At 46.0% G+C, this 14,031-nt stretch overlaps 1 protein-coding gene across 1 annotated transcript in view; it reads right to left on the minus strand.

The window, feature by feature from the left end:
- The window catches only part of EVC2 (EvC ciliary complex subunit 2), a 287,368-nt gene that overhangs the window by 98,606 nt on the left and 174,731 nt on the right, over positions 1 to 14,031 (minus strand). The window contains exon 15 of the mRNA XM_077477799.1: positions 4,873 to 5,077. Coding sequence (XP_077333925.1) covers positions 4,873 to 5,077 — 205 coding nt within the window. The remainder of the gene's footprint in view (positions 1 to 4,872; positions 5,078 to 14,031) is intronic.

Genomic DNA, 14,031 nt, shown 5'->3' on the forward strand with positions numbered 1-14,031 from the left:
GATAATAGAGAGAAATGTATAATGAAACCAGACACAAAAGCCGCATTGATGTCAGTGTAGTTGAATCAGAACACACTGAAAATGCAGACAGGTGCCATTGATTAGATCTTCTGCAATCAGATGGTGAGCGGATGGAAGAAAGAAAACAGATGAAGTGTAATTAGCAAATAAGAAACAAATGAAATATCAGCAGGTAGGAAGCTGGGATTTCAGATTACATAGCTATGTAATCACATTTTTCTCGGTCCTCAAATATCTCAATAAAAAAGCATACTTTCTGTGGCCTGTGGGACCTGGAGAAAGAGCAGCAAGTAGGTTTATCAAAGTCGGTTAACAAGAGGTCTCGAGGCTGAATATTTCATCTAACAGGCTAGCAAAGGCAAAATAATTCACTTGCAAACCAGAAACCCAATTACAATGGAAAATCTCCAGAGAAATCTTAATGAAAGATGAATATTTTTCTTGTGATAAATATATTTTTGGGCTCATGTAATTAGGATGTGAAATATTTGGTAACTGCAGGTACAATGCAATACCCAACAGTAAATATTCAGATTTCAGCTTACTGCAAAAATCCATAGCAACCAATTCTAATTGGACCTCACATTATCTTATTGACCAAGCCAAATCACAAAAAGGTAATTTCTTAGGGAGAAAATCAATTTTCCTCGATTGTCTTTAAAGGCAATGTAAAAGTGCTTTTGTACATATCCAGAGTCAGAAAGTGAAACTTTAACTCCTTCTACGTTATTTAATTTCCCTTTAGCAAGCAAAGTGTAACATTGTACTGTTAATCATGTGCAATAGCTGGCTGTTCTGATCACTGTATGTCAGTGCCGCCAGCCATAGTCTCTGATCACCGCCACAGTGTACAATGTTGCCAACCCAGGTTTATCAGTCAATGCTCCTAATCAATGCGGCCCACATACAGTTTCCCTAATCACCACCACAACAGGTCATGCCCCTGATCACTGCCACACCAGTGCCAGTAACCCTGATTACCGCCACACCAGTGCCAGTACCCCTGATTACCGACACACCAGTGCCAGTACCCCTGATTACCGCCACACCAGTGCCAGTACCCCTGATTTCGCCACACCAGTCCCAGTACCCCTGATCACCGCCACAGCAGTCACAGTGCCCCTAATCATTGCCACAGCAGTCACAGTGCCCCTAATCATTGCCACAGCAGTCACAGTGCCCCTGATCACTGCCACAGCAGTCACAGTGCCCATAATCACCGCCACAGCAGTCGCAGTGCCCCTGATCACCACAGCAGTCACAGTATTCCTGATCACTGCCGCCCCAGTCCCAGTATTCATAATCATCGGCACACCAGTCACAGTGTCCCTGTTCACTGTCACACCTGTCATAATGTCACCATAAGAACTTGACAAAGATTTGGGGGGCACACCCTAAAAGATGCATTAAAGATGGTGCAGCCATAAGACCATAAAAAAACAGAACAAAATATTACAGCTCACACATGCAACAATTTAATTTAACTCCTGCAAGGCTATTTAAAACACTTGAACATTTTCAAAAAATATGGGGATTTAGTCACACCATATGGCTATATGGTGCTTAAGCCCACTTACTGCGTGAAAGTACCCCATTATCAGTGGGTCCTACGCTATCCATAAAATCCTGCTTCTCTGAAGCATGGGAGAAATACACTCCTCTATATGGGAAAAATAAAGGACTCCTCCGATAGTCCTTTAGTTCTCCCATATAGAGGAGTGTATTCCTCCCATGGTTCAGAGAAGCAGGATCTTCCATTCTATGGATAGCATAGGACCCACTGATAATGGGGTACTTTCACGCAGTAAGTGGGCTTAAGCACCATATAGCCATACGGTGTGAGTAAATCCCCATTTTTTCTTTAAAATGTTCAGGTGTTTTAAATAAAAGAAAAAGCATCATAACACTAAAATTACATTTGAATAATATCTGGCAGAAGAGAGCCATATAAATAGTCCCAGTTCATATAATATGAGAGCAAAGCATGACGTAAAAAGATGACACTAAAAGGTAAAAATATTCTCTTCAGTAGTGATCGGTGTGCTTGGAAAATATTGCAATTTACATGCGTCCTCATTAGTGCTTCCACCATCGTATATACAGGCCGCTCATCTCACACTGTAGACCTCTGAGGTCAATCAAGCATTCCCAAAAGGGTAATCAAAGGTGAAAATGTGTCTCTAAGTGGTCCAAGGATCGAAATCCAGTCTCTTTACTACATCAGATGACAATCTCATATACAGTAGATAGGAATGTGGTGACCATGTAAAATCAATGAAACATACATAGTGCTCTCTGATTTAACCAAAAGCATCTTTTATTAAGGTAAAAAATGTTACTCACAAACAAAACACTGTGATCCTCGGTGCTCTGATGATCCAGCCGGCGATCCTCTTTCTCTCCTATCCATCAATGCAGCCTACCTGTGTCCATCAATGCAGCCTACCTGTGTCCATCAATGCAGCCTACCTGTGCAGTGGAAGAGAGCAGAGGAAAAGGATTGCCGGCCGGATCATCAGAGCACCGAGGAACATCACTGTAACAGCTTTGATTTCAATTTCTGCGTGTTCCCCGCGCTTGCCGTCACATAGAGCCCTGCCTCCTGACCTGGGGACTTTGATCTACATCCCGGGATTGAACGGGTGATCTGTCTATCAAAGTACCCGGGCCCGGAGGCGGGGCAAGTGCGGGGAACACACGGCAATTGAAATGAAAGCTGCTACAGCGATGTTTCATGCTCTGATGCTCCGGTCAGCTCTCTCTTGGCGATCACTGGGAGAACGACTCCCATTCAACCATGCCTGCCAGTGTTCTGGCGCATAAAGTCCGGCCATCAAATAGTGTCCGCTCCGTACTGCGCCTGCGCAGTACAGAGCAGACGAAGCTTCGGAAAATCTCCGAAGCTGAACGGCGCCTGCGCCGTGAGTGGAGGTGGTAGCCCCACCATCCAAGCGGACATAGGGTTGTGAATTTTAGAGGGCCCCTTGCGGGCGAGCTTCGCTCGCCGCTCTTCGGGCTCGGCCTCGCTGCGCTCGGCTCTTTTTTATTCTAACTCTATGTCCACTTGGATAGTGGGGATAGAACCTGGACTCACGGCGCAGGCGCCGTTCATCCTCTGCAATTTTGGGAATCTGTGTTGCTGTGTACTGCGCATGCGCAGTACGCAGCGGACACGATCCGATGGAGGACGCTATTTGACAAGACAGCGGACGTGCTCACTACCCCCCCCCCCCCCCGTGCTCCCAGGCAGCCGAAAATTTACAAAATGTTAGTAAGCACGTGGAAAATCAGAGGGCTGATGTAGCAGAATACGCTTTGGTCTAAATTTATTAAGAAAAATTATTTATTTGCAAAAATTTGTAATAAAAACAAAAAAATACCACCAAAAGAATGCTCTATTGGTCTAAAAAAAATGGTATGAAGTTTGGGTATGTTGTTGCATTATTGAGTCATTTTCATTCAAATTGTGACAACGCTGACGAGTGAAAAATGGCCTGGGCAGGAAGGGGGTGATATAATCTGGTCTTGAAGTGGTTTTAAAATGGTTATTTGTAAAATAATTAGGTTTATTTGATAGCTGTTCATAAAAAAAAAAAATAAGCAGTGTATTTATTAACACCTTCCCGCCTGCCTTGGAATGCTTGTAGGTAGGAAGGATTAGTGATCATGTGACCACTGTCACAGTGGTCACATGATCGGAAAGCGGTCCCACTGGCTTCTGATCTTCAGGCAGGACCGAGAGCGTGCAGTGAGTGCATTCTCAGCATACGCACATTGCCTGTCCAGCAACACATGTGCAGTGGGTGGGCAATAAAACTCTCCCTTTGACAGCCGCACGTGTTGGGCGGTCCTGAACGGGTTAAAACAGAGTAATACATAAAAACCTTAAAGATCAATGTAAAATGGCTACACAAGTCACTGATGTATTGGTCAAGTTATGCATACCAAAGCTGCTAATTTTGGCTTGGGCATCTTGGCTTCAATGAGCTTTGGTCACAAAGGTGTTAAATCATACAACAATGTGTGCTTGACAGTTACTAAAACATACCGAGGGAAATTTACTAAGACTGCAGCAGCTGTGTATGACAACCAATAAGCTTCTTTCATTTTTAAAGCTTAAATGAACAAGCCGAAACATAGAAGCTGATGATTTACTATACACAGTTGCTCCAGATTCCATTTGCTCCAGTTTTAGTAAATTCCCTAGAATTATAAGAGTTGATTGTTTTTGCTCAAACAAAGTTGGGAACAGACAATGTGAAGACAGCATACAAGACCTGGGTGAGGGTCACCCGAGGAAAGAACTCCATTTATTAAGCGGACATTTCTCAAACCTACCTGGTTGTTATTCAGTGAAGATACCTCCTGACTAATGAGGTTATGCGATTAAAACAAAAACAAAAAAAAAAAAAAAACAACAGCAGCATATTAGGCCTTCATTTAAAAGCATACGTTAGTAGCATTTAGCTACATTATACCAAGTTCATGGTTAACAATTCCGGTTATATTGTATTTATTTAGTACTCAGTGGCCTAATGATTAGCACTGAAGCCTTGCGGTTTTGTGATCTTGGATTCAAATACAACAGGTCAATATTGAATAGATTTGATTTTTACCTAAGATTTAAGGAGCTTTCCTAAACAGAAATAATCTCCCCAGTGATCGGTTTTTAGGGTGCCTCTGCAACTGTGCTAAGGGCATTAGAGTGTGAGCTCCTATGAGGCATGGACTCATGTAAATGTTCTTTGCACTTTGAAAAAAAAAAAAAAATCATAAAAATTCATAAAATATACAGTTGAACTGTGAATGCGAAGAATATGAAAGACCTCTGAATTAATCAGAAAATATTACCTGACGTTCAGTTTCCAGTAACCTGTACTCTATCTTCTGCATCTCAATGCTCCTCCAGTCACTTTGATACTTCTGGAGCAGAAGTCTTCCCTGGATTTTAGGCAGAGCTAGAGTAATGTCCATCTGGGAGAAGCCACAGAGAAACTCCTGCTGTATTTTATGTACGTCATCTTCAGATACACACAAAGGTAACAGGAGAACCTTCCTGAATAGACACAAATCACACAACAAGAAAGGGTGGTCAATCAGAAGCACAAAAGGGCCATCACAAAATACCTTACCAATCAAAGTGGAAAGGATTTACTTATAAATGCATTAATACCAATTGCAAGCTACAAAATCAAATATTCATATTTTGATATAGGTTAGGAGTTACATAGTTACATAGTAGGTGAGGTTGAAAAAAGACACAAGCCCATCAAGTCCAACCTGTGTGTGTGGCCACATGCCAGTATTACATTGTCTATCCCTGTATGTTGCAGTTGTTCAGGTGCTTATCTAATTGTTTTTTTAAACTATTGATGCTCCCCACTGAGATCACCGCCTGTGGAAGGGAATTCCACATCCTTGTCGCTCTTACAGTAAAGAACCCTCTATGTATTTGAAGGTTAAACCTCTTTTCTTCTAATTTTAATGAGTGGCCACGTGTCTGCCAACTACCTTCTGCAAAAAAGTTTTATCCCTATTGTGGGATCACCACTATGGTATTTGTAAATTTAAATCATATCCCCTCTCAAGCGTCTCGTCTACAGAGAGAATAAGTTCAGTGCTCGCAACCTTTCTTCATAACTAATATCCTCCAGACCCTTTATTAGCTTTGTTGCCCTTCTTTGTACTCGCTCCATTTCCAGTACATCCTTCCTGAGGACTGGTGCCCAGAACTGGACAGCATACTCCAGGTGAGGCTGGACCAGAGTCTTGTAGAGTGGGAGAATTATCGCTTTACCACTGAAGTTAATGCCTTTTTTAATGCATGCCAATATCCTGTTTGCTTTGTTAGCAGCAGCTTGGCATTGCATGCCATTGCTGAGCCTATCATCTACTCGGACCCCCAGTTCCTTTTCCATCCTAGATTCCCCCAGAAGTACTTCCCCTAGTGTATAGATTGCATTAATATTTTTGCCACCCAGATGCATTATTTTCCATTTTTCTACATTGAACCTCATTTGCCATGTAGTTGCCCACCCCATTAATTTGTTTAGATCTTCTTGCAAATTTTCCACATCCTTCTGAGAAATGATTGCCCTGCTTAGCTTAGTATCGTCCACAAATACAGAGATTGAACGGTTTATCCCATCCTCCAGGTCATTTATGAGCAAATTAAATAGTATTGATCCCAGTACAGAACCCTGTGGGACCCCACTACCCACCCCTGACCATTCCGAGTACTCCCCATTTATCACCACCCTCTGAACTCGCCCTTGTAGCCAGTTTTCAATCCATGTACTCACCCTATGGTCCATGCCTATGGACTTTATTTTGTACAGTAAACGTTTATGGGAAACTTCTTCAAATGCTTTTGCAAAATGCAGATACACCACATCTACGGGCCTTCCTTTATCTAGATGGCAACTCACCTCCTCATAGAAAGTTAATAGATTGGTTTGGCAAGAGCAATTCTTAATGAATCCATGCTGATTACAGCTAATGATACCATTTTCATTACTAAAATCTTGTATATAGTCCCTTATCACCCCCTCCAAGAGCTTGCATAATATTGAGGTTTGGCTATGGCAATGGCTTTTCTCCAAACCACTGGTACCATTCCAGTCAGTAGACTGTCAGAAAAAAATTAGGAACAATGGTCTGGCAATTATTTGACTTAGCTCCCTAAGTACCCTTGGGTCCAAGCCACCTGGTCCCGGTGATTTATTAATGTTAAGTTTTCCAAATATAATTTTAATTCTGTCCTGTTTGCCATAAGGGTGCTTCCTGTGATATGTCACAAGGATAAACACTGCAGGTTTGGTTACTGATTCCCCCCCCCCCGATTCGCTTGTGAAGCCTGAGGAGAAGAATAAATTCAATACCTTCGCTATCTCCCCATCCTTTGTAACCAGATGCCCTTCCTCGTTCTTTATGGGGCCAATATGGTCTGTCCTTCCTTTTTTACTGTTTACATACTTAAACAATTTTTGGGGATTTTTTTTTTGCTCTCCTCTGCTATGTCTTTCATGTTCTATGTTAGCTGCCCTAATTGCACCCTTACATTCCTTGTTGCATTCTTTATAAAGTTTGAATGCTGATGATGATCCCTCAACCTTGTATTTTTTAAAGGCCTTCTCTTTTTTGCATTTATATGCATTTTTACATTGGCGTTCAGGCATCCAGGGCTTTTGTTCGCTCTTTTAAATGTATTACCCAATAGGATGCACTGGCTAATGCCCTTATTTAACATGCTCTTAAAGCAAACCCATCTCTCCTCCTGTTCTTTGTTCCTATGATTTCATCCCAATTTATATCTTCTAGCAAGGTTCATAGTTTAGGGAAGTTGGCTCTTTTGAAATTCAGTGTCTTTATATTTGCCTTATGTTTCCTATTTTTGTGATTTATACTTAGGCCAATTAACCTGTGATTGCTGTTTCCTAAATTGCCCCGTATTTCCACATCTGTGATCAGGTCTGTATTGTTGGTAATCAGTAGATCCAGTAACGCTTTATTTCTAGTTGGTGCATCTACTATCTGACCAATGAAAGTGTCCTGCAAGACATTTAGAAACTGGCAAGCCTTAGACGAGTGTGTGGTTCCCTCCGCCCAGTCTATGTCTGGATAATTAAAATCCCCCATTATAACACTTCCCATCCTTGCTGCTAATCCAAATTGTGATAGGAGGAACGCCCCCCCCCCCCTCTCAGGTTAGGGGGCCTATTGCATACTCCCAATATTATTTTCCCCTTAGCGTCATCCCTTTGGAGCTCTACCCATAAGGATTCCACCTTCCTCCCTAGCTCCCTTAGTGATGTCATCTCTCACATTCACTTGTACAAGTTGGGCAGCTCTGTTCTCAGATGCTAAGTATATTCTGGATAGTTGGAGGTAGTAACTTGAATCTACCTAGTATAAATAACTAATAGTTTTCCAAATGCTCCAATACTTGGATATCCAAAACTCCTCAAAAAAAGAAGACCCCCCAAAAAATGTAGCTTTAACAAGCACTGCTAGAGGATTTAGTAAAACAGCCAATTGGCAAGAATGCCAAGGTGGACATCCTTTCTGATCAGCAACTGAAAGGCAAGGGAGTGAGATTTTCAAATGAAAATGTCACATTTCTTAAATATAAAAAAAATTGGATTTTTGACTTACGGTAAAATCCATTTCTTTGACAGTTCCAGTTCATTGACAGACACAGCACTTCATTATTCAGAACCATAAAGTTATATCGCCCCCTACAGGTATAGGACACTAGGCAGAAAAAAGACTTGGCTACGCCTATAGGCAGTCCCAGGTGATATACACCCCCCTCTCTGCTATAGGCCTTCAGTTTAGTAACAAGCAGTGTCAGAAGCATCAAAACTACTTAGAAGGGTGGGTGCTGTGTCTGTCAATGAACGCAGAGAAATTGATTTTATGGTAAGTCAAAAATCCCATTTTCTCTTTTGTTCATTGACAGACACAGTGCTCCATTATTCAGAACCATAGGGAGGTCCCAAGGCTGTGCCAAACATGAGGGGTGGGACAACTGAAATCCCAATGCTAACAAAAGAGCCAACCAGGTAACAGGAGCTCAACACAGAACAACTGGAACCCAACCTGAACAATACACCCCCAAGAGAGATTAGACCCCCTAAACAGCAGCCCGCAACACCTTGTGGCCAAAATAAGCATCCTCAGATGCCAGCACATCCGCGTTGTAGAATTTTACTAAAGTTTACAACGATGACCAAGTGGCCGCTTTGCAAACCAGCGCAGCAGACGCCCGATGATGGAAGGCACAACAAGCAGTAAGCAGACAAGTAGAATGCGCCGTAACAGGGAAAGGAGGATCCCAACCCCTGATAGAATAGGACAGAGCCATCGTCTGTCTGATCCATCTAGGAAGGTCGCAGAAGTAGTAGACAGTCCCTTTTTTGGCCCGTGGATGATCAAACAGTGAGTCTGATATCCGAAAAGACCCTGCGAGTGGTAAATACACCCGAATCACCCAAACACATCCAGGGCATGTAAGGTAAATCTCTTAGGACATTTTGACCTGGGACACAGGGAAGGCAATACAATGTCCTTGGTCAAAAAAAATCAGAGGAGGGAACAACGGACAAGTGAGTGTATAGCAAACAAAAAAGCCACTTTCTGGGATAGAGCAAGCAGAGGAACCTCCCGAATATTTTCAAAGAGAGGCTCCTCTAGAACCGAATGCACCAAGAGCAGATCCCATGGTGGTAGAAGAGACTGCAGCGCTGGAGGCAGATGTTAAACCCCTTGATTAAGAGTACGCCCCAGGGAGTGCGAGACCAAGGGGCGCTGAAGAAAATCGCTAAGGCCGACTCCTGGCCCTTAATGGTACTTGAGGCCAAGTTCTGCTCAACTCCCACGTGAAGGAAGGTGGAAATCTGAGCCACCGAGAAAGAACGAGGGTAAATGCCAAGCGCCTCACACCAGGATATGTATGCTATCCGAGTATGGTGGTTAATCTTCCTAGAGGAAGGCTTCCCAGCCTTCAGCAGCATCATAACCTCAGCACCTGGCTCATAACAGCCAGGCCTTCAAACCAGCGACTGAAGCAGGATGGAAGATCGGCCCTTGGGACTTGAGGCAGTTGCCAAGGGACGTCAGTGACCAAGTGCACCTGGTCGGCCTACCAATACCGACAAGGCCATCCAGGCCCACTAGAATGGCTGGAATCCCTTCGGCCTCGATCCTGTGCAAAAGCCACGGCAGAAGCTTGAGAGGAGGAGACGTGCAGATCCAACTATACCAGCCTCATGGGCCACCACAGCGTCTGCAGTGTCCACCAGAGGATTCCGTGACCTTGCCAGAAACCTAAGTAGCATTCCATTAAGCCGGGGCGCCAACAGATCTACCTCAGGAGTGCCCCATCGGAGACATATCCAATGACACATGTCCTGGTGAAGGGACCACCCCATTGACCAACACTAGCTGACTGAGGCAACTGCCTGACAGTTTTCCACTCCTAGAATGCATACGGCAGAGAGGGTAGGAACAAGGTGTTCTGCCCACCGGAGGGTGCTGGCTGTTAGGGCTGCCAACACACTCTTTGTTCCGCCCTGGTGATGGACATAGGCTAATGCCATGGCATCGTCCGACTGGATCCGTACCAGGAGCCCCAAAAGTCGACCTCCATACATACTCTGATCACTTGAAGTCCCAGGATATTGATCGGAAGTCCGGATTCCTCCAGCATCCAATGACCCCGAGCAGAACCATATTATATTATTATTATTATATATGATATTATTATATATATTATATATTGATCGGCAGTCCCAGGACACCTCCCCACCCGGACAGACTATTATTGGTGGTGATCACTGTCCAACACAAGGGGAGAAAGGATGTGCCCTGCCGGAATCCTGGAGAGCGAAGCCACCAGACCAGGCAGGGACCCCCGGTTTTCTGGATCAGCGGAATCTGATAGCCCAGAGACCCTGGGCACTTTACGCCAGGATCTAATTTTAAGGGACCTGGTATGGAACTGCGCAAATGGAACCACCTCGAAGGTAAACACCATCAGGTCCAACACCCACATGCAGGACCACAGAGAGGCCCCCCTGTGACACAACAGTAGCTGAAGGGCAGCATGCAACTTCTGGAGTTTGTCCAGAGGAAGAAACACCCTGACCAGAGATGAAACAAGAGTCAGGCCCAGATAATCCAATTTTCTGGAAGGAGCTGAAGCAGACTTCAGGTAGTATAGAAGCCAACTGAAAACTTTGGTCTGTATAGCGAGCTACATTGACCCTCAGGGTAGCCGAAGATTCTGCTTGAAGAAGAAGGTCGCCCATGCAGCCCAGGACCCCAATAACCCCGCTGACGTAACCACACCAGAACTGGGGCCAACACCTTTGTGAATATACAAGGAATAGAGGCGAGACCAAAGGTCAACACCACAAGCTGATAATGCTCTTCTCCCACAGTAAAACAGAGGAAGTGTTTGTGTTGGGCACACATTGGAGTGCGTAAATAAGCATCCGTGATGTCGACAGAAGCCAGAAAGTCCCCATGATGAAGAGACGCCACCACCATGCGGATGGACTCCATTCTGACCTTCTGTACCCACTGGAACCGGGACAAGCAGAGAGTCACCTCCGCTCCACTTCCGCCACAGCTGCATCCTCCATCTTTGAAGTTTCCCGCACAGACGTAATAAGGGTGACAACCAGCACCTTCTTGTGCACCACTGCAGTTGTGGAGGAAAAACCTCACTAACTGACAGAACAGGCAGTGTGACTACCAACCCTGCAAGGTGGGCCACATCCACAATGACAGAGCTAGACATAGGATCAGTCGAGAACCAATGAGGCAGGGGAGGGCAGGGGGCGACATTTATCAGCCTATATGCCTAAGTGCCACCTGTGAAACGCAAAGAACTCAGGAAGGGGTTGCCTATTGAGACCCCCGCCGCCTTAGGCCCTACACAGGAGTGTCACGAGGGTCCCACACAGGGGATGTCGAACAAGGTCCCGCACAGGGGGTGCTGACCAGGGCTCCTCACAAGGGGCTCTGGCTGAGAGCCCACACCAGGGGCGCCTACTGATACCCCACACAGGGGGCACTGGCTGAGACCCCGCACAAGGGGCGCCTATGGAAACCCTGCACAGGTGGCACTGGCTGAGACCCCTCACAGGGGGCATCCACTAAGGCCCCTCACAGGGGGCATCCACTAAGGCCCCGCACAGGGGGCATCTATGGAGGGTCCACTTAAACAACTCCTCAGAAGGGGGTCACCCTCAGACCCCCCACGGCGCCATTCCTCTGGAAGGCGGCATCCGGCGTGGGCACTAAAGCCGCGGCCAACATTTTTGCCCGTCCGCCGTGAGTGCACAGGTCCGTGGGGGGACCTGACTAAACAGAGCTGAGGAAGGAGGGCGGATGCCTGCCACTGATATAGATGGCCTCCGCCACCCACACGTTGCCGTTCGGTAGGCCGCAAAAGCCATGGCCCAAATTTTCTGCTGCCTGCAGTGAGTGCACAGGCCTGCAGGGGGACCAGACCAAGCAGAGCCGAGAAAGGAGGGCAGATGCCCACAACAGAAGGCGGCGACCTCCGCCGCCCGCTCTAGAGCCACCCCAAATGTCGCCTGGTCGGTAGGCCATAAAGCTGTGGCCTAAATTAGTGCAGATGCCTGGTCACCCGCCCAACCATCCATCAGGTGCCAAGGTGTACTCCCCATAGTGGTAACCCTGGAGGGGGGAGTGGGCAGTGTCCAAAGCACCTTGGCCTCACCTGGGGAAGAAGGGGTGTGGAGAAGAACCCCAGAGGGACCGACCACCCCAGGAAGTACCCACACCAGGAGGGGGCACCTTACTTACCGCTCCAGAAAAGTGCACAGGTAACACTCCCAGACAGATCCTCCTCACCACCGAAGTGGGGGGGCTGTCAGCCATGAGGAACTCTGCGACACAGGCCAAGACCTGGTCGTATGCGACCTCACGAGACATTTAACTCACAGGGCATGGCCCCGTCCAGTCCCGCGGCTGACCTAGCGCGTAGCTGCTGCCTGCACGTGCTCGCTGGCCAGACTGGGGAGAACACTGGATCTTAGGCCGCGTACACACGGGCGGACTGTCTGACGGACTTGGTCCGCTGAAACGTGTTTCAGCGGACAGTCCGCTCGTGTGTGGGCTTCAGCTGACTTTTTCAGCGGACAGTCTGGCGGACTAAGTCTTTCGGAATTTCCGTAATATTGTCCGTCCAACTTTGGTTTCAGCGGACAGTCCGCTCGTGAGTAGGCAAGTTGGACGGACTAAGTATGGCGCATGCTCAGAAAGGATTTACACGGCCGAAGGTTGCATTGCAGTGTATTGGACGTCGTATTTCTAGTCCCGTCGTACGTGCTGTACACGTCATCGCGCAAGCTTTCAGCGGACTGTCTGTTCATCGTGTGTGGTCAAGTCCGTTCATTCAAAAGTAGGACGGACTGTCTGTCGGATTGTCTGACGGACTTAGTTGGCCAGACAGTCCGCCCCCGTGTGTACGCGGCCTTAGTGTCCAGCCTGTATTCTTACATGGTGTTAGAATTTTTACTTCCTTGATCTGCACTGTTAGAGAAGGCTTGGCTTAAACTGGGAGCAGCTGATTGGAAGAAAGGCACACCCAGCCCCCCTCCACTCAGGTAGAAGAATGAAAATGCTTTCACAGCTCTGCTCTGAGACAGCAAGTTGACTGCTAATCTATTTATAGCAATCTCCCCTGACACACACTTCTATCTTTCTTCTTGAAAAGCCTGTCCTGTCAAAAGTCATCATGCTGATGACAGAGCAATGAAAGAGCACAAACACACAGGACTCAGAGCTTTGGAGATAGATAAGGAAACACTGCAAATAGATGTGCCCAGCTCAAATTTTATGAATCGGGTTTACATCCACTTTAACCGCTTGCCAACCAGCCGCAGGTTGGCTCGGCTGCAGGAATCGCCGTAGGTGTACGTCAGCTGCTTTAAGAGCAATAGCAGGTGCTCGCTGGAGCCAATGCATGTGGCTGGTGGTTGCAATGTCAGCCGGGCACCCATGATCGCTCCACTGAGAGCCAGAACGTGGTTCTGCCAGTGTAATCTAACAGTGGAGTAGAGAGAGATCTGCTGTTCCTAGTGATCAGGAACAGCAATCTCTCTCTTCCAGTCAGTCCACTCCCCCCACAGTTATAAACACCTCCCTAGGGAACACTTAATCCCTTGATCGTCCCCTAGTGTTAACCCCTTAACCACCAGTGTCATTTATTCATTACCAGTAAAAAAAATAATAATAATAAAAATGCCATAAAAATATTCACTATTTAGTAGATTTCATAGCCAAACAATATACGCTTATTGGGCTTTTTTTTTACTAAAAATATGTAGCATACATATTGGCCTAAACTGATGAAGACTTTTTTTTCAGATATTTATTATAGCAGAGATGATCAAATACCACCAAAAGAAAGATCTATTTGTGGGGGAAAAAAGGACATCAATTTTGTTTTTGTACGTCACATGACTGCAATTG

The sequence above is a fragment of the Lithobates pipiens genome, unplaced genomic scaffold, assembly GCF_037356315.1.
Source record: "Lithobates pipiens isolate NorthernLeopardFrog02 unplaced genomic scaffold, aLitPip1_a1.2 Scaffold_13, whole genome shotgun sequence".
Taxonomy (NCBI): domain Eukaryota; kingdom Metazoa; phylum Chordata; class Amphibia; order Anura; family Ranidae; genus Lithobates; species Lithobates pipiens.